Consider the following 20688-nt stretch of genomic DNA (forward strand, 5'->3'; position numbering starts at 1 on the left):
CATAGAACTGTGTACCCATGAACAAGATTTTTCTCCTTGATAATCTTTCTTCATCACATTTTCAATCTTTTATCTGTCTCTTCTTCTGCTCTGAGGGGGTGTCTCAGTAAAATTTATCATCAACTTACATTGGCCTGCACTGTGCTTTTACAAATCCTTTAAAAAAGTGGAAGCAATTCCAAAGAGAAGTTGCTAAACTAGTGTTCTTGTAAAATCCCAGTTTTGGCATTTAAACTTCATCCTGTACAATTTCCAAGTGAGACTTCACATGCTGTCTTAAGCAATTATTCGTCACTACTAAGAGCAAATGGTGCTATAGCTACCACATTAGCCATATTTAAGATAATACAGTCTGAAGTCCAGATTTATAGAAATAAAATAAAAATAACTCAGATATGCTTAACTTCTTAACATACTAAGTATTACAATGTTTTACTTTAAAAATAAGCATTGCAATGCAATATGGCCAATTACAAAGAGGCAGATGCACTATTGCTCTGATGAACCCAGAAATCAAGCCGCAAATAACAGAATTAAGTATATTAAATGCAGTTTAGAGTTGAATACAGATGTTACTTAATGTTTTATAAATGTTTAACACAGGAAGCAAAAAAGCATACCCTAACCAATTAAAAAGTTGAAAATTTGAAAGAGTAAAATTGTAGTTAGGCCAAAACTAAGGCAAAATGGCTGGGACTAGTTTCTTAATCTAAAACGATCACTTCAGTAACTCAGTCTGTCTGGAAAATACCAAATCTTCACCTTCTCTCCTTGCTCAGGGACCTTTCTATTGGAGTTTGAAAGGAGTTACTCTAAGAGACACTTTACCCATTCAGGAACAGTCAAGGGTTACTGTAAATAAAGGATGCAGCAGCCTGTTCTGTTCAGGAAAAAGTTTCTGACATCTTTAATAGTTAACTGACATTAAAACCAAAGCAAAACTGCACCCAAATATATTCTAGCACCTCCAAAGAAAAGCAACCACATGGTTGCAGTATTTAAACAAAGTTCCTGTCCAACTTGCCTGGGGCTTCTGGAAAGAATCTCCTCTCCTTTTCCAACTTTACACTGCATTTTCCCCGAGATAAAACAGGCACAGCCCTCTTCACTTATCCTATCACATGTCACTGGGAAATGTCTTTCTGGGGCCTTTGAGCCCTTGAAGGCTATGGGCCAGACTCTGTAACAGATGATGACTTAAAGTCCCCCGAGGTAGCAGGGATCTCACCTGAGCAGGGTCTATGGTGCACCACAACATCACACAGCCCCAGCTGTCGCAGCCCTGCATGTAAATAGGGCAGCAGCCTTGCAGGGAAATAGGGATACCCTCTGCTGGGCTCAAATCAGAGAGTCCGTAGTCCCCTTGGCAGGGAATACCACGGCATGGATGCTTCCATCAAGGGACAATGCCTGTTCCAATACCATCTTGTTTAAGGCCAAAATTTCAACAAGAGGGCACAAAACATTTGCAGCAACGTCCAGCTTCTCACAAAACTACTTTAACTTCATGCATATAGATTCCTGTTTTTACTACAATATTGCACATTGTGATGCTTAATACATGTCCAAGCTTTTTCTATTCCATGAGAAGCTTAAATGAACCATGTGTCCTACAGTAACATTTCAAACTTTACAGAAAACACAGAACTACTACTGAACCAATGAAGCAAAGCATTTGCTTTTCCCACACTCAAGGAATTTAATGACAATATTACATTCTGGCAGGTTTCTTGCTCTAATTGGGATGTCATTACATTTCACAAAAGTGCATTATTCAAATTTAAGTTGATTCAGGTTTAGACTGATAGGGAAGAGAACAAGACTCAAAAAGAGACTGCTAACTAGAGACATGACAGCAAGGACTCCAGTGAACCTGAAGAGTCGTCAACACTGTGACTCTCAAAATGTGCATGTAAGCACAGAGATACATAGATATTCTTAATAGTGCAGAAAGTTGGAGTTGCTTACCTTACAAGAAAAGATCTTTCTCAACAAGGATGAGGCCTGAGCTTTATCACTAGATACAATTTCCATGATCTACAACAATCACTTCAGTAACTTGGGCTGTCTGGAAAATACTAGATCTTCACCTTCCCTAATTTAATTGAAATTGTAATTTAAATTCTGAGGGCAACCCATCAGCACGTCACATCAGCATTACAAAGTGACAGGATTTTATCCTAAGTCCTACTGCTCTGTTTTTCTCTCATTCCACAGCAGGCAGAATATAAAGATTCAACTGCATTTACATTTAAAAACACACCTGAAAAACTGCATTGACAGAAAAAAGTTCAAAAGAGTGACTCAAGTATAATTAAAACAGTATAATATAATCTAATAAATAGATTTGAATACCTTCATGTATTTTAAGACAAATTCAGGATGCTGAGAGTACCCAATTCGTGAGGGATTTTTTTTTTTTTTTTTTTTTTTTTAACACAAAAATAGATGTTCTCATTCGAGACACTGACAGCAGGTCTAACACCAATCTTTCAGGAAGAAATACTTCCAACAACTGTAAATTAATAAAGCTGGAATGGCATAAATGTGCCAGGGCTCCTTCCCCTCAAGGTCGCTGAGGCACAGCAGCCCCGGCCCTCGCCGCCACCGCCTCAGCAGGCTTTTCCCGCCGTTTTTCCCAACCGTTATTCTGCTCGCTGTCACGCGCCCACCGGCGCCTCAGAGCTCTCCCGCCCGACGCCGGCTCAGCTCTGCTCTTCTGCCCTCCGCCTCGGTTCTCCCGCACCTCAGCAAATGCAAGCTCTTTTGTTCCTTCAGCAAAGGGTTAATTCTGAATTCTGTCGGGCTGCGAAGGGAGTTTTCTCCATGTTTCTCTTCGGGGGGGGGGGGGGGGTGTGTGCGTGGTGGTTTTGTTTGTTTGTTTGTTTGTTTGTTGGGGGGGGTGTGTGTTTGTTTGTTTGTTTTTTCTCCTCCTCTCCCCGGCGGCGCCACAAGCGGGCGACGGTGAGTGGGGTCTGCCCTCAGAGCCCGCGCACAAACCTACGTTTTTTCACACAAAGCCAGGCAAGCGCTGCTGCTTGTAAAGAAGCAATAATATAACCACCATTTGGTGTAACGGTATGTATCAAAAGTGTCACTTTGGACTTGCAGGCTAGACTCGGTGAAACTGAGACCAGAATTTAGTTTAATATTGCACTTGCAGCACTGGTTAGAAGTTATTTTTATCTATTAAAAGCCCCCCTTTTTTAAGTAACATGCTGGATTCCAGTTGAAAAGTAATTTTGCAATCTTTACAGTGATTCCCTGCCACAGACTCAGGTTGCACACAAAATGAAACTGAGCAGCTTGACACAAAACCCAAGTATTCAGAAACCTCCCTAACTGAATGATCACCTCATTCAATAAGTACTTGCATCACCACAGAAAATAAGCTGAGGCAAGGTGAAAAAAATTATTGTTGCCACCTAAAATAACAGAAACATCCACAGACTTGCACATATATGTAATATTTCAGTTTGAACTGCCTATTGTAAAACAATTTTCAGTGGCAATGTTCTATTTGGGTTATTTGTTTTGGTGGACCCTATGGTTACATGGTAACATACAGTACATTTTGGAAGGTAGGAAGGCTCTTACTTTGTCTACTACAAGGCTTTTTTGAAAAACAAAACAAACCAACCTTAGGCTATCTCTGGTCTTAAGTTCGATGTGAATTTTCAAGAGTAATTGGTACATGTCAGAAAGTTACTATAAAACATATTTAATTTTTCACTGCAAATGGATTCTTATCTGATAATTATCGGACTCTGGTAGGTCAAAATTTGCAGCAGGAAGTAATTTTCAGTGATATGCAGACAGGTATACAAATTACAAAATAATTTTATTTCAACATTAAATCATTCCACACCTAATTCTGAAAACATATATAAGGTGGACAGTTCACATCATTCATTCTACCTGCACTGGCATCAGCTCTGCAGTCAAGATGAAATTTACTGTGAGTTTGCATGCTGTTTTTTCTCCTTATAAACTAAAACTTAGATGCAAAACCATTGCCTTTATCTCTTAGCAGTGTGTATGTCTGTCTATAGCAAAAAGGTATTCTCTGGGGAGATTTTTCTCTTCCAGAGTGAGGAACTCAGACCCTATTAACCTACTCAGATGAAGAGGTATGGATTTTTTTAAAGGTTTAACTACACGTCATTCAACCTACAGGAAGCCTAGTCTGTGTCCATTTTTGTCAATGCTTTTGCAAAACTGGAGCAATGCATTCTAATGGATCAACTACTTTCTTGTAATGCCTAAACAGAAGAAATTTAAATTCCTTCTCCTCATCCTTGTAAAATATCCGTGTATGACTATACAGGTCTCAGAAGCACCTTCAGATTCAGTTCCTTAAAAAGCAACCTACTATGTGTCTAGTTTGCATTATTCTAGGGTAAAGCAAGGATGACTCCCTTTAGGTGATTCTTATAATTCCAGTATGAAAGCAAAAAAGGATCCAAGGAGTACACTTAAACACCAGATTAGGAAAAAGGCACTAGGATTCCCACAACCACATTTGTCAGCCAGACCTGCAGTTACACTTTTGGTTTTGTTTTTCATTTCAGATTGTAACTTCCCTCCTTCTTGGACTCTTGCTGACTCCAGCCCTTGCTACTTCTGTGAGTATAGTGACCAAGTTACACATATACTGCTCCTGTTTCTATATTCCCTTCTTGAGTTTTCCTTGCTTCTTTCCCCATCCCTTTGGAGGAGAAGATTCTAAAACTTCTTTCACATATAAAACTCTAAACATACCAGATGACAGTTATAAGATACAGAAATTATTCATTGAATCTACTAAAAGAATTCTTACAGCTGCTCAAGAATGCTACAGCCTTAATTCTTTGTCATTTTGAAAATATTGTGGTCACTACAGGCACTCCCTGTGGGCCAGCATTTATTCTATTATAGCAGTGATTTTTCTAAAGCTTTGGCGAGATAACCGACTTGAAAGTCTAAAAGTGTTGTTTAATTTTGTTTTCTAGTTTCACGATATGCAAGCAGGCCAGCAAGCAGGCCAGCAAGCAATCATTGGTGGAGACTTCCAAATTCTGACCATCAATAAGGAATGGCACGTGGCAACTATCGAGAAAAAGAGCACCCATGGGTCATGGAAAACCATTTGGCACTATGATACAGTAAGTGGCAAGGAACATGCTTTTTCAGAAAATGTACAAGCCGATGAAGCTGCTATAAAGCGGACTGAAATACAGGACTTGTTTCTTTATTCTTAACACTTTTAGTCCAAGTGTTGGGGCAAAAGCTATCTGCATTTATTACTTTTAAAATATAGACTTTATTCCAATCTTAATGAATGAAAAACAGAATTCCTAGTATTTTACAGGGCTTTATTGCAACCAGAGTGCTGCCAGAGAAAGTTTGCTTCGTTTCCATAATGAAGATAAAGGAGATGCCTAGCTTTGATGCACTTCCTGCACTGGCTGAAGAGAGCAGGGTAAGATTAAAAAGGAGTAGTTACTTGTAAAGTTGTACAGTCTACTTTGCATTACTGATGTCAGAGACAGTGCTGCTTTCAGAAGCTTTTAAACCAACAGTTACTTTAAAAGCCATTTAGATCACACCTTTGATTATCAAGTTGTATCAATTTCAATGACAGTTTACATTAATATAATTTGAAACCTTTGAAAAGTTAGAATACCCTGTTTCAGATGCTTGCAGTGGAGGGTTTTCATGTTTTTTTCAGTGTTGTAGGTCACTTCGATTATTTTTATAATGTTTTAAAAGACTATTTGGATTGACTGCTTTTTAATACTGTTTAGAGATTTTAGATTTTTGGCATGGTACTCTTCATAACCTCACATTCTTTGCAGGTTAAAAAAAAAATCATTTTTTTTAAGGCAGCTCTAGTTGAGGAAGAGCAAATAATCCAGTAATGAGGAAAAAAGTTTAAATAAGATTTCAAGCTTTCAAAACTTTTTCAAAAGAACCAAGCACCATATTAGCATGAGTTCAGCCCACAGAATTAGCACAGACATTTAAAAAATTATCTCAGCATTCAGCATACTAACCTTTTGTAGACACTGGCTTCCCTTGAAGTCTGAGAACTGAGGCCTTATAAAAATCCTGGCTTTAAAGGGCAAGCAGGCATGGTGGGGAAGAAAAAGGGGAGAGTTATGCAAGTACAGGCTTGAGCAAAAACATTCACCTCTAGCTAGTTCTAGGCTTGCTTGTACTAAGGTCTCTGTGCCTCCTGAAGCTTATCTCAACTCCTTGCTTACCAGCAAGAAGGAAGCATACTGGAGTAGGCTTTCAGGAACTCTGATAAAATTCCATCATGATTTTGAAAGCCTATGTCAATGCCAGTCATCCCTGCTAAGTGTGTGTTTACCCTGAAGTTCATCAAGCTGTTTCTTAACTGTACTCTTTCTTTCTTGAGGGGATGAGATTTTCACAAGTGGCAGGATTTCGGTTTTCTGAAAAGTAACGTGGCTTGGGAATTTGCCATGGGGATGGTTTTTTCAAAAGAAAAAGATTAGGTGAATCATTCCCCCCCACTTCCTCCCCAGCTAAGTTTTCTCTGAGGAAATTTAGGTCTGCAGGTTGCTAAGAGACAGTTTATATTAGGAAACCTTCAATGGCATTAATTATTTTTGGATGGCAATATCTAGAAATAGTTCTGAGTCATTTCAGTACAAAATTGCATTTTTCATTTTGGAACATTGCTTTGCAGATGCTATTGTTTAGATCTCCATTTTCCTTTAGGGCGTAAGAGAGTATCTCTATATTCAACAGCTTTTCCTCCATATTAATTGTATGAGCCAGAACAGGAATCCTGTGGCTGTAGCTGAATAATGAGATACAAACCAGCAGGAAGCCTAGGTCATAAGAGAAAATACAGGCATCCAGACACTTGGTCCAGACAACAGAGCACTCAAGTAGGAAAATATATTTGAAATTCACTTGAAACAAAGCACTCTGGAGCAGTTCAGAAAAAAGCTGTCCCACTAAAACACTCAGCATTCTCAAAGAGGTCATAAGGACTACTTGCAAATAATTTTAGTGTAAATGTATCTGCCAAGCATTGCTACTGCCCTCTTTGGCTCCCCATTTTAGAAGGCTGAAAGAATAGACTTCTCCTTCCATGCTTCCAAGTTGCCACCTGAGCACATCTAGGGTGAGAGGTTAGTGACTGAGGAAATACTTTTCTAGGAGGTCTGTGTTAACATACTGACTGCACTACTCTTCTTGTTCAGCTGTTTGAGTTTCCAGTTCTCTTCAGCCTCCTTCCACCGTAACTCCTTTAGAAAGATCTGCCATAGCAGCTGTTTTCAATGCTTGCTAATGGTCCCATAGTCACAGAGTGGATTAAAAGACTGTACTAAATACAGTTTTGAGTAAAACACCAAGCGCTGAGGCACCATTCCAGAAATAGGAATATGCATAGCGTTAATGGATCAAGGCACTGATTTTACCAAATGATGTTATTTGATGTTTAGCAAATGAAACGTCAGGGACGACCTGCAAAGGAGATCACATTCATCATCAGGACACCTGTCCGTGACCTCATGTCTTATGGACCAGACATCTTTGCTATGTGTAACGGACTCAAAACCTATGTGGCTTATGAAGTTCACGGTGAGTGCAAGCAAACGAATTATGCCTGTACCTAACCAGACTTTTTTTTTTTCCTTGGGGAATAATACACAAATGCTGCTGTTCCAACTAGAGATGGACACAAATCAAGAACCTCAGAAGTTGCAGAAAGGGTTCAGTACCTCTGCAGATCAGGATTGGAACAGTGTTGAGTCACAACCTCCATAAATGATCTGATACAAACCCTTACTACTCCTTTTAGTGAAGTTTAAGGTGGTTTAAGTTTTGGCCCAGAATTTTGCAGATTGGCCTCATCTGTAATGCCAAGGTAAAGAAAAAGGGTAGTCCTGAGAACCACTCTCCTTCAGTTCAGAGATTGCTGGTAAGTTTACTGAGGAATCCCAAACAACACTTAGTTAGTGTTTCACAATACTAAGCCAAGTTGTTTCATCCCCTGTAGGTTTTTCAGAGGTGGAATGATCACATTACCTAGGAGTTTAATAACCCACACTTCACAGGATTCTCTGATAATGTCAAAGCCTGACAGCGCCTATTAACTAGCACTAGCATAACCGTATATATACTAACAGTATAGAGTGTAATAGTGCCCATCTGAATTGGAAAACCAAAAGAATATTAAATAGCATGTCTTTATGATCATTCCTTTCTGAGTTAAAGATCCAGTTGTGTTTGGTGACTACAAAAGAATCTTTCACTCGTGCATGCAAAATATTTCTATTGCAGCAGTTATTCAAAACATTGCTCAGTCAGAGCAATAAGAATACACTGTTGTAGAATGGCAGCTATTGCTATGGAGACTAGTATAAATAAACTGTCTTGCTGTGGGTGCCATAATCATATTTTGATCACTTGCAATAGAATTTCTTGTATTGTGGAGATAAAAGAAATTCTTTTTAAATATATATAAAGGAACAGATTTAATCCTGAAGCACCAGCAATGTACTCTGAGCCTTACTGCAAGCTGATTGTCTCCAAACCCTGTCATGAGAAAGATGCTCTACAGATCAGGCACAGGATGTTGGATTCTGTCATAGCAGCATTTCCACCTACTCACTGCTTGCTTTGATAATTGCTTTGGTACTTGAGATGGCTCAATTTGATTAAAAATGCAAGTGCTATGTGCCAGGTGTTAAGGACTGCCAATGAATGCACAAATCACTTAACACCAATGTAGGTATTACCTCATGGTATTTTTTTTTTTCTTTTCTTGTTTTTAAAGAACCCCAAGATACATACAGTCAAGGATCATGCATTAGACTTGATGTCCTGCATCTTTTGGGCCTTAACTACTGTCGTGACAATACCACAGCATGAAAATCTTATCTTTCTTGAACCAAGTACAGATGCTCGATAGCTGCTGCACGAAGCAACCCCAATGCTGTTCTTCCCTGGCATCACCTCTTTCGAGAGTTTTGTTCTTGATGGTTCAGATACTGAAACAGATAAATTGATGACCATATCTTTCAATTAAAGGCCTCTAGCATGGATTAACTCTGGCTAGTTTCTCATTACTATATCCTTTATCATCTATGAACACATCCAGAAAATTCTTTTGATGGCTTCTCTGCCACCCCTTTTGATCCCTTTGAATGCTCTTTTAAAAGCCTGCTCTTAACATAGGGCACACCCATGAAGGTGGGCAAGCATCAGAGTATGTATATTACAAATAAGCCATACAGAATTAAGACCTTCCTTTCCCTTCTCAGGGAAAGATGCCTCACACTGAAAATCTTGATTCATGTGGCATGAAAGCTAGAAAGGAGAAAGCAATGTATTTGCCTTTTTTAGGGGTAGAGGAAGCTAATTTGTAGGATTTAGAGTTGTTCTGTTCCTAAAATAGTCCATTTCTTCCAGTGCATAGTGAGGACTGGCTAGAGGCATCACATTGATCACTCAGGTGGATGAAGCTTTGCTTCAAAGATGCATGCACAATATAAACACAATTATTGATCCACATAAGACAGTGCAATATTCCCAGCTGTCTCCTCCCAAACTCCTCTTACTCAGCCTTGAAGATGCAAAAAACCCAGGCTTAGTTTTCCTTAATGCTGCAATGGCACTGTAAAGGGAGATGAAAGATTTATTCCATTTATGCTGCCAGGGACATGTAGAAAGAGCCTTTGCACTTTCCTGGTAGCTAGTCCCAGATTCTCTGTATGTCCCATCTTCCAGTAGCATAAATTTGACATGAATCAACCTAGGAATACAGTAATGTTTCTGCTGAATTAACAAGGGCATTTGATGATGTGTTTATGCTAGATTTGTCAGCTCTAGCCTAAGACAAACAATCCCCTATCTACTTTGACCCAGCACAAAGCTTGCTGTTACAAAGTTAACCTTTTTTTTTTTTTTTAAAAAAAAAGGCAGGGACTGGAAGTATGCATTTATCTTGGAGTGTTGTCACCTAACAACAATTTTCCCCTCCCCAATCCTGCAGTGGACACCTGAACTCAAATTTCTTATATGGTCAAGCCACTGTCATAGAAAAAATTCAAAACCTTAGAAAGTAAGAAGCCAATCCTAAATATTTGGAAGTAGATAAGTTCAGACGGGAATTAAAGAACAATTTTTAAAAAAAGAGTAGGGCCATTAAACATTAAAGCTTCAGTAAGGCAAGGTCCCTATTGCTCACAACTTTAAAATCAAGATTATTTCCTCTGTTCTAACAAAAACAGCAGGATGCCCTGGGTCATCCAGCTGACTACAAGTCTGTATTTAAGAAGAATACCAGCCATGCAACATTCCTCAGTTTCTATGACCCTCTCACTGATCCCCAGAGGCTTTATTCTGTAGCAGTTTGAAAGGATATAGAGTTCACTTAGGCACATATCATGCAAAAGCATCTGAATTGTCTAGATCAGCACACATCAGTCCCAGCAGAGGAGAGACACAGACAGTAGTTTGTTGCTGCTATTCTCCTTCCTTTTTGGTATTAGACACATTCTTTTAATTCCCTCACACACCATCAGTTCTCATTTTGCTCAGGCTGAGGCTAAGTATGACAGGAGGAGGCAAGAATCAAAGTTTTAGGAGGGATTTTCACTTATTTTTAGTCATTATACAGTATCCTAACAAAATCTTTCCGCTCTTGTCATGCCCTACTTCACCTTCTTACTGGCATTTCCCTATTTCACTCTCTTTCCAGTAGGGACTGGAAAGAAACTTTTTAGTACTAATATGTCTGTTTTAATGCCAAACATACATGAGTGAAAGAAAAGGAAACTTCAGCCACCTAACAAACCAAAGAAACTCCTCAGCAGCAATCAAAATACACCTGTGATGCTTAAAGCAAAACTGGAGTACAAGCGACCTGAAGAAACAGAGTTAAGACAAGGCCTCAACAGAAATTTTATTGCTTGTTATCAAGTGGAGCTGTTCTATGTCTTGTTAACCCAGCCCAGAGTCTGGGCCTGCCAGAACACCCCCACAGCATATGTAGACACTTGTTTCACACTGCTGGGATGAGAGTTCTAAAGAACAAATACAGCAAGAACAGCCTCACTATAAATCTTCCAGCCATACCATCCTCCAGCACTGCAGGAGATTACTGTAGTCCAGCAGGTGACATTTAACAGCCGAGAGCAGTTCATGGCAGATGTCCACAAAGCCATTTCCCAGGCGCTGCTATGCAATGATTTGGGATTTTAAAAAGCCACAGTTGCACCCTGCATGTACTCAGCTGCATTTTGTCCCGTAAAATCTAAAGCATGCACTGATAAGTGCAGTACTAAAGACAGTAGACAATGCTCAGTCAAACAAAATCTCTAAGCATGATTAGGAGAAGGATAATTTAACACAGCACAGGCTGAAGAGGGAAAATTTTTCCATTTTTCACTCCAGTCCGAACTCCAGTTTGGAGCACATGTCAGTATAATTAACCTCTTCCAAAGCAAGTCTTCAAGGAAGAACAGGATCAGTTAAGATACAAGGACTTGCCTCATAGATAAATGGTCACATTCTCCATGTTTACAGCACTTTGAAAAGGATGAGTCAGACACTGGAAATCCAACAGTGCGGTAGGATTTATTTTTAAATCCACCAGATTATGTGAAATGTAGTCAGTAAATATGAATCTTTCATTCTGCGCAGCTCTGCTCCCTCCTGCTGGGCATGTGTGCTTATCCTTTCCCCTTAAAACCAGTGGAAACCAAACCACAGAAAATTCTAATACTCATTTAAACAAACAGCGCTTCATCAGTGCTGTTTGCATATTCACTTGCTCAAAGTTAGATGCATGTTTCTAGATAATCATTGTTACCTTAGACTTAGTTGCTTAAGACCCTATTTATGTTCAGGCCTTGATTTCTCCAAGGGGTTAATTACTGCTGTCTAAATATCTAATCAAATTGAACAGACTCCTAAGGAGAATACTGAGTTTGCATTCTTGTGAGTCACAGGGGACTGAGAATCCAGACACCTCAGCTGTGGTTTGGACTTGGTCATTAGAGCATTCAGAGTTTTAAGCTCAGATTCTTAGAAAATACTTTTCACTAAGTGCTTTCATTTAAGAAGGGAGGTCAAATTCAGCCACCCCATTTTCAGAAGTGCTAAAAACTGGAAGCCCCTAATGATTTCCTCAAAATTTGCTCCAAACTTAGGATCAGAGGGAACCAGGCTGATCATCTTTGTCTAAATTCAATCAGAGAGAAAGATACCACTAATGATAGATGCCCCTTTGAGTAGACCAGGCTGAATTTTGTCCAGCTGTAAGCAAATGAAAAAAAAACCAACAAAAAACCAAACACTTGTAGGGGTGCTGCAAGGATGCTCTGGCCCTGGCAATGTGCTTGGAAATGGTTAAAGGCAAACAAAAGCAATATATGTGCAACACTGAGTAGAATAGGGAAGCTGTTGAGAAGTGCATAGCCTTATGACATAACCCTATTTCCTACAGCACTAACCAAAGGGGACAACAGCTTGACTGCACCCCCTGCTCCTGGGCAGGTTTAGATAGGAATTAGTCTCTTAAAAAACAAGACTTGGAAAGCAATGGCATGGCCTTCTTAGATTATAGCAGAATTATTCCCTACACCATATTGTCTCCTATTTTATTGAATACATTACAAACCATATATTTTCATCTCTATACTTGGCGTAATAGTCTTCTTCAGGAAGAGGTTACGTACATATGCAGAGTTAGCAGCCCTTGTTAAAAAAGCTAGTGGAACAAACTCTAATCACCAGAAAAATAATGCAATACAACCTTATATGTTGCAGCAGAGGCAAATAAAAATCAAAGCAGGGCAAAGTCAGATAAAAGCAAGAGACAAGGAAGGGAGTTACTGTTCCCTTGAAAAATTGAAGCAATCCAGGGAAGAAAAAGGCCTTCTTGGCCACTAGGCGTCAGCCTTGAGTTATATGTTGTACAGTTGAAATGTAAAGGCACACAAGTCGTATCCGCGGAAGCCTGTTGTCCTACACAACATAAGACACTGTAGCTCTGCTGATACTAACAGAGCCGTGCTGAATGACACCATTTGAAGATACGGCCAGTGAATTTAAAGACATGTCTACATTGACGACAAGGAAATAATTCCTGTACAGTGATAATATATTTGTGGTAGTAACATTGGTCAGCATAGCCAATTTGTTACATCTTGATTATCCATGCAGTGCTATAACAGCTTCCTGAAGTGCTGTGAAAACTAGGGAACATGATTTGGAGATCTTGACAGAAACCATTATCCACCATACGGGTCAGACATTTGTGAGCCAAAGGGAACCACCCCCAAAGACAGCCAAGTGAATGCTCACAAAACCCACATGATGCTGTCATGTGCGAGGTCTCACCTATCAGCAACACCACTGTTACCGCAGTCTGACAGAACGGCTTCTTCCAAGCTGCAAGTTTCAGAAGAGGGCCCACAGATACATATAAGGGAGTAGATAAGAAAACCTGCCGATACCACTTCCCCCATCATTTACATATGCAAATTCTATTCACACATCACGGGCATCAGCAGGAGCTTAATTAACCATTGAACTGCTGTGCAACTAAACCACCTTATTTCTTGTCTCTTTCACGAAAAAAAATACAACACACCCAGTCTCTCCAAGAACTGTGAGGTATTTCACACAAAAGCTATAGTCTTCATAATGTCTTTGTTTCTAGCATTTTTAGTGAGGGAGGGACAGACAGAAATTCCAACGCCCCCTCCTGTGTCTCACATGAGCTTCCCACTATGGAGCTGCTTTTCTTAGAGTGTTGATGGTGCTATTACCAGATCATAAACAAAAAGACACATTCTTAAGATAAGCATATGAAGAGGACTAGCCCTGAAGAAAATCAGAGTTACAACACAAAGCATGATGTTTCATTTTGTCAGCAGCTCCCTCCATCTCAGAGTGCTCTAAGCTTCATCTGATGCCTCATTCCTTGGCTTTTCCCCAAGCTTTCCCAGGCGTTCTGTCAGCCTGAATCCACAGCTACACAGAGAATCTGATCTCCTCCTCCATTCCCCCTGCTAGCTTCAGGCCAAAGTTATTTTCCTGAGGTACAGGGGGTTTTTTTGTTTGTTTGTTTTTTTTCTTCTTTTTAATCTCTATATATTTGTTCATCTCGGGGCCAGTCAGAAACAAATGAAAGAGACTATTAGTCTGCTTTTAATCTTTAGGCAGACACAGGTCATAAGCTAGAGACAAGAAGATACTTTATCCAGCTGTGGCAGGAGCCCTAGCTGTACCTCAGATCACAACCTGGCCCTAAGTACTTTTCCAAAATTTCTCAAAAACAGCACATCAGTCCCTAGAGAGGAAGCTTTTCTTCTACCCTTCCTATTTTTACATCCTCCATTCAGCTCATTTTCTTTTAAAATACCAAAAAAGAATCCATGGACTAGTCTCATTCCCTTCCCCAGGGCAGTACAACCTTTGAAGACACACACAAAACTCTCTATGCATAACCTCATTGCTTGTGCAATTCAAGCTTCATAACTATAAACAGATTTGTTCCAGAGCATCCACGTGAAACTTTAAAATCCCCAAATACTACCTACTTACCTAGCACACCTATACTGGCTACAGGAGCTACAGCTCTACACTTTATAATATCTCCCAGCAGCCTCCTGTCACAGGATGTAAGCAACCACATCACTCAGATATGCAAATCAGCAGGTGGCAGCTCCGCCTCTTTTTCACAACTACCCAAAAAGGAGCACCTGCCCTCACATTTTGCCTGCCCAAACCTAGTGCAGGTGCTAACCCTCAGTTTGGGCAGCACCACAGCTACCTCAGCAAAAAGCTCTCATATACGTTTCTGACATTGTGCTTTATTTCTGTTCCTTGTAGAAAGCCTGATATAGACCTTTTGCCTATTTGGTAATGAGCTGTGTTACTACTCTCCTTTCAGACTGAGAGATAAATTACAAGACTCATACCCACACTCCCAACTCCCCTTGAGTTTAGGTATGGAAGCCCCAAATATCCACCTACAAAACACCTGGTTCTGCTCCTGTCTAGCCCTAGAGAAGCTTTGACTTCTAAGGGATCTCCACTTCTTTCAGGTCTGATCAGGATTTGACAGCAGGACTGAGGAGGTACCATTTGCCCATGTCTCTGTATTATCCACATTAGAGGTGATGGAGCTGGTGTATTTGCTGAGCATAGCCAGGTGTGGGAGGGTGAACACTGCCAAAGTTTTAATCATCACTCTAGCAAGGTGCCTGACTAATTTGTAATCCAGGTGTTTCCACTTTGGTCACAAGTCTGTTATCATGCTGCTTGTCATTTTGCCTTGAAACCTATCCTGCTACATTTCCTGGTCTTTCCTCAGATTGTTTGCTTTTGCTAAGAATTTTTTAAAGACAAATTTAACTCTTTAAGCGATGAAGAACAGCTTGAAAGCCTGACTCAAGTGCACTTGCATCTCCTGTCAGAAACCTGACCTGGTCCCCCTGCACTTGATGCAACACCTGAAACTGCTCTACTAACCAGCAGTTAGTACTGGGAGAACAGGTGTGTTGCTATAGCCTGAGAGGATTTGAGAGGGAAGGCTAGGAGTCCCTGCTCCTGGGATCCTTAGTTTAGCTTTTGTTGGGGGGGGGGGGCTGCTCTGACTTGGGAATGCTCTTGCTTTTGAGCTGTTTTGCTTAGGTTTTGGAGCTTTTGGTGCTGTTTGGGGAAGGAGACAGAAAATGCAAGTGTAGCTGAAGTTACGTTTTCCAGCAAGTTTTCTTGGAAGAGGGAGGGTTTAGGCTCTAGTGGCTGAAATGAGTTTGCTAAGGGTGGTAAGAGGGGGAAGTCTGTTTGACAGGCACAGATATTGCTTGATATTTCTCAGGGCTGAGAAAACACAAGGGATGAAACCTGGTGTGGCTTGTCACTTTAACTTTTGTGAAGCTACTCCAGGTCTTTAAAGGTCTTTAAACTCAGATGTTGCCTATGTGGGAAACAAAGATGTCTTTGCACAGTACTGTGTGACTGCTGTAAGCAAACGGCTTCTATGTTCGTAGCTAAAGCTGCTGTGGTATGTATGTGCTGTGTGCTCGGTGCATGAATGAGATGCTTGAGACTAGAGACTCCAGTCAGCTTGAGTTTTGACCACAAGGTGGCATTCTCTGAGCTTTTTTTGCTAAGGGAAAATAAAACTTACCATCCTTAATAATAACAATAATAATTGGGGGGGGGGGGGGGGGGGGGGACGGACCTCAAACCCTCCCTGTGTTTTCTGAAGTCTGTGACAAAGCAAGACTTGTTAGGAGGCTGCTCCTTCTCTTGCAAAACAATGGTGCTGCTTTCAGAGAGCTGCAAGTGAGACTGAGGGTCAAGTCCCTTTAAAAAAAAAAAAGTGAAATACAGTATTGTGCATCTTGAAATCTGAAACCAAGAAACAGAAGTGCAAGGGAAACAAGGGGGAAAGTCTTGCAATTCCTGAGGACAACTGTTACAAGTGGAGTTTTAAGGAATAAAATACACATATATATTTAAAGGTCATTGAATGGCTTTTGTGGAGAAACCTGTGAAATAAAGGAGCCTTGGAAGAAGAGATTTCTTTTTCTCCTCTCTGGATATAATGGCCATTGCAAAGCAAAGCATCTTGAGATTTGGCTTCAAATGTCTCTTCCTAGCAACTTTTATGCTAGCCTGTGATGGACAAGGTGGAAAGAGAGAGAATGGTGGTCCTGCCTGTTACGGAGGATTTGATTTGTATTTCATTCTAGACAAGTAAGTCAATTCTACTCTGTTCTTTTTTGAAAGAAATCTTTCCCTAGGCATGAACTGGAATGGCATATACTGATACCGAGGAGGTTTTCTTTGGTTTTTGGTTTTGTAGAAGTCACTGTGTCCCCAAGGGACCTGAGAAACTCCTTACTACTCTAGCTTTTTTTTTGTTGTGGTAACTTTTTTGGTAGGTCTAGTATATAATCCCATTGTGCTTTGTAAATTAAATTGTTATAAATTTTGCTGTGGCTGATATAGAAGCTTTATTGTGTACTTGACCCTGTAGTTTCTTAAAAGAGTGGTTGGGAGGAGGGCAGCACCCTGGTCACCTCTAGTTTCCCTATGAACCATGAAGGTTGAGGGACTCATGAAAGTAGGGGCTGGAGAGTTATTATTGCAGGCATTAATTCTGTAGCTGAAAACGTGGAGGAAATGCTTGCCTGCCTGGAGGTCTGCTTCTGTACTGCTTGCTCCTTAGCTCTGAACGTTCTAGAGCAGCAACTTGCAGGTAAAGACTGGGCTCTGAGAGGTGGCTGCTCTCTTTGAAAGGGTCCGATTTTGGCTGTTGTGATGGAAAACAGCTAGAATGCCTTATTTAAAGAGAGCTTTATTTTCCCTACGCTGAGTCACATTTTCTTTTTTTCCTGCTAATCAAATGCATATTTTGACTGCTTAACTGTTTATACTGAAGATAACTTCTACCTCACTTTTTTTATCACTAATTGTGATAGTGTCATCATCTTGGCACTGGTAAGTTTGCCTCTTTACGGGCCTTTAGATTGTAGATGGAGCAGTGTGAAATAGGTATGTGCTGAGTTTTGGAAAGCTTCGTATTGAAGTAATTAAAAAATTTACAAAAAAGTATAAAAAATTACTAGCTAAAATGATTCTCCTAATTTTCTTGATTAAGAGTAGTTGTTTTGAGCCAAAGGTTTGGAAATACTGGGGAATATGCATGCCAGAGCCATGGTACTGACATTATTAACCATAAATTTCAGAGACAGGAAAGTATTTGCAAGTTGCCAAAAGTGCTCACAGACAAAGCTTTCTGACTGATCCTCTTGAGTGTTTTGCAGTAGCTCCCACATTCCGTTAGTATAAATGACTTGGAATTACATAACACTTTATTACAAAATACTGGGTAAAATGTAAGACTGAGACACTGGATATTTTAGTATGTCAGTTGTTCTAATGCTTCAGGGGGAAGAATTTTTTTTTTTTTTTTACTTTATTCAGTGGAAATATCTACCTGTCTAATGCATTTTGTTGCTTTGGCTGTTTAGTTATTAGTTGGAATACTTTTATTGCTACTTATGAAAAAAAAAGAAAAAAACAGAGCATGATTTGTACTGCAGATGGCTTTGCAAACTGCATTTCCCTGAAAGTTGAAGCAGAATTGAAGGTTTTCTCAAATCTGATGGTTGTGCTGTGTTACACCTCAGAGCTAATGTAATTTTAACAGCCACTTATTTCAAGTTCTGTGCTGTCCTCTTGCTAAAAGGCATGACTTTCTAGGCTTGCTGAAGGGATTATGAATTTGGGTGGAAATATGAGGCTAGGCACAAACTTTAAAGTATGCAGGTTTACCTCAGTGTATGTATCCAGGTATCCAACAAAAAATCCTGCTTTGACAGTTGCAAGATTTCTATTTCTGGGATTTTCCTGGGGCAGAAATGTACACAGTCTGATGTAAAAATGTCCTTGGTCTCCAGTGGAATTTGGAGGAGGGTTTATGGTGTTTAAGCTACTAGTGTGTACAATATGGTATGGACCTAATTGTTTAGCCTTTGAGGAGGCTGATGAAAGACTTACTGTGGTGGAGTAGATTATCCCATATCCTTTATGTTTAAAACTTTCTTTCATTCTGCAGAGGCTAAGCTGAAGTTCTAAAAAAATTGAGTCTTATTTAGCCTGGATTCTTCTACTTTCTAATTGTCTAGACAATGTTTTCAAAAATGCTGCTGAAGTCCTGAATGCAGAGAGAGGTGGTGCCTGTAGAGGCCTTCAGGCAAACTATGAAATAATAGTTCAGGGCTCACTGCTTTTCTTTGAAATAGCTCTAAAAATTATTAAAAACTATTAACAGTCATAAAGGATACTGAAGCAGAAGAGATTTAGATTCTTAAACATGAAATGTTAGTTTCAATGGTGGAAGAAAGCCATTAAAATATTAAGCAACCTACTTTCTGGGATCAAAGGAGTAATATAAAAACAATAAACACAGCCCTGGAAGGCACCACTGCTAGAGCCCTCTACTGACCCTTTTGCCTCAGTGCCTGATTGGATTTAGTGACTACTCAGTCCGTTTAGCACCCTGTATCTGTGCTGCTCATAGGATGTGTTCCAGCTGCTGCACTGTATGCAGTCCTTGTCACAGTGCTGGCTCTTGAAGCATACTTCTGGCCACAAGAAGCCCCATCAAAGTGAACACCTAACCCACTGGGGAAGGGACATGTTATAGGCTGTTCTCATGAAGTGATGCTCTAGTTCCCTGCAGCATTCTCGGACTCCTGCAGACTTGCTGTGTGAACTGTTGAATGGAAACCAGGTTTCCTCTGGCTGTTGACAGACGGCTGGACACACGACTCCCTGCAGATGGCATGCTTAGAGGACCTGAAGCAAATCTCCTGTTTCTCATGGGCATGAAGTAGAAGAAAATCCAGTATTCAGCCATTCAGAAATAATCCTGTTATGCTACACAGCCTTGATGTACATGTACCAAACAGAACAAAAACTTGAACGATACCAGACGTGCTTGCTAGGTTACAATAGCATCCTTAATCTCTGTGCATGCATTTGCATGTCCTTTATCGCTTCCAAGAGTTCTCACAGAGCTTAGGTAGCAATAGAGAAGGCCTTTCATGCTGTGACTGTTGGACCTCAGGCTAGCAGAGTTATGTTCCAAAAGTGATGCAAAGATACCCCAGAGGACTGCAGTTCGAGTTGGGCAAACTCCTTGCTGAATGAAACTGATGTTGTAACGCTGTTGTTGGTGCAATGCTCCAACTTTGGAGAAAACTATGGTTTGCCAGCTCTGTTGAGAATCACTGCTTGACATGCAGCAAACTTAAAAGGACAAAAATAGCGTTACACACAGAAACACCTAACCTGAAATTCTGAGCTGCCTGACAGCAGTTTTAGTGAAGGAATTGTCTTCACATGAATTAAGACTGGATTAAAACATTTCTCTCATGCTCTGATTGCGGGGGGAAAAAAAAGGTGGAGAGGGCTACAACTCAAGCTGTATGCTATTTAGAGTACAGTTGTATATGCAGGATCAGAATCATTAAGTTCGGAAAAGACCTCTAAGATCATCACGTCCAACCATCAACGCAACACCACCATGCCCACTAAACCATGTCCTGAAGTGCCATGTCTATGCATTTTTTGAACGCCTCCAGGGATGGTGACTCCACCACTTCCCTGGGCAGCCTGTTCCAATGCCTGACAACCCTTTCGGTAAAGAAATTTTTCCTAATATCTGATCTAAACCTCCCCTGGTGCAACTTGAGGCCATTTCCTCTTGTCCTATCACTAGTTACTTGGTAGAAGAGACCAGCACCCACATCACTACAACCTCCTTTCAGGTAGTTGTAGGGAGTGATAAGGTCTCCCCTCAGCCTCCTCTTCTCCAGACTAAACAACCCCAGTCCCCTCAGCCGCTCCTCATAAGACTTGTGCTCCAGGCCCTTCACCAGCTTCATTACTCTTCTCTGGACACGATCCAGCACCTCAAGGTCTTTCCTGTAGCGAGGGGCCCAAAACTGAACACGGTACTCGAGGTGCGGCCTCACCAGTGCCGAGTACAGGGGAACGATCACCTCCCTGCTCCTGCTGGCCACACTATTTCTGATACAGGCCAGGATGCCGTTGGCCGCCTTGGCCGCCTGGGCACACTGCTGGCTCATATTCAGTCGGCTGCCTACTGGCACCCCCAGGTCCTTTTCT

General features: G+C 40.6%; 2 protein-coding genes across 2 annotated transcripts in view; both read left to right on the forward strand.

The window, feature by feature from the left end:
- The first annotated feature begins 1849 nt into the window (after nucleotides 1-1849).
- GKN1 (gastrokine 1) lies at nucleotides 1850-8992 on the forward strand. Its single transcript, XM_030034461.1, has 6 exons — nucleotides 1850-1912; nucleotides 4572-4629; nucleotides 5023-5144; nucleotides 5351-5461; nucleotides 7464-7602; nucleotides 8801-8992. Exons 1-6 carry the CDS (start codon nucleotides 1850-1852, stop codon nucleotides 8893-8895), a joined length of 588 nt encoding a protein of 195 aa, XP_029890321.1. The 3' UTR covers nucleotides 8896-8992.
- Nucleotides 8993-16242: 7250 nt separating this feature from the next.
- Nucleotides 16243-20688, forward strand: part of ANTXR1 (ANTXR cell adhesion molecule 1) — a 113313-nt gene continuing 108867 nt past the window's right edge. The window contains exon 1 of the mRNA XM_030035873.1: nucleotides 16243-16743. Within this exon, the coding sequence (XP_029891733.1) occupies nucleotides 16592-16743 (152 nt within the window). The 5' untranslated portion in view covers nucleotides 16243-16591. The remainder of the gene's footprint in view (nucleotides 16744-20688) is intronic.

This window comes from Aquila chrysaetos, chromosome 13 (assembly GCF_900496995.4).
Source record: "Aquila chrysaetos chrysaetos chromosome 13, bAquChr1.4, whole genome shotgun sequence".
Classification (NCBI taxonomy): Eukaryota; Metazoa; Chordata; class Aves; order Accipitriformes; family Accipitridae; genus Aquila; species Aquila chrysaetos.

Excerpts from the sequence above, each read along its gene's own strand:
- GKN1 (XM_030034461.1), top strand. The coding sequence starts at position 1,850 with ATGACAGCAAGGACTCCAGTGAACCTGAAGAGTCGTCAACACTGTGAC. Across the intron at positions 4,630-5,022 it reads AGCCCTTGCTACTTCTGTGA|GCCAGCAAGCAATCATTGGT; the intron begins GTATAGTGACCA and ends GCCAGCAAGCAG. Across the intron at positions 5,462-7,463 it reads CACTGGCTGAAGAGAGCAGG|CAAATGAAACGTCAGGGACG; the intron begins GTAAGATTAAAA and ends TTTGATGTTTAG.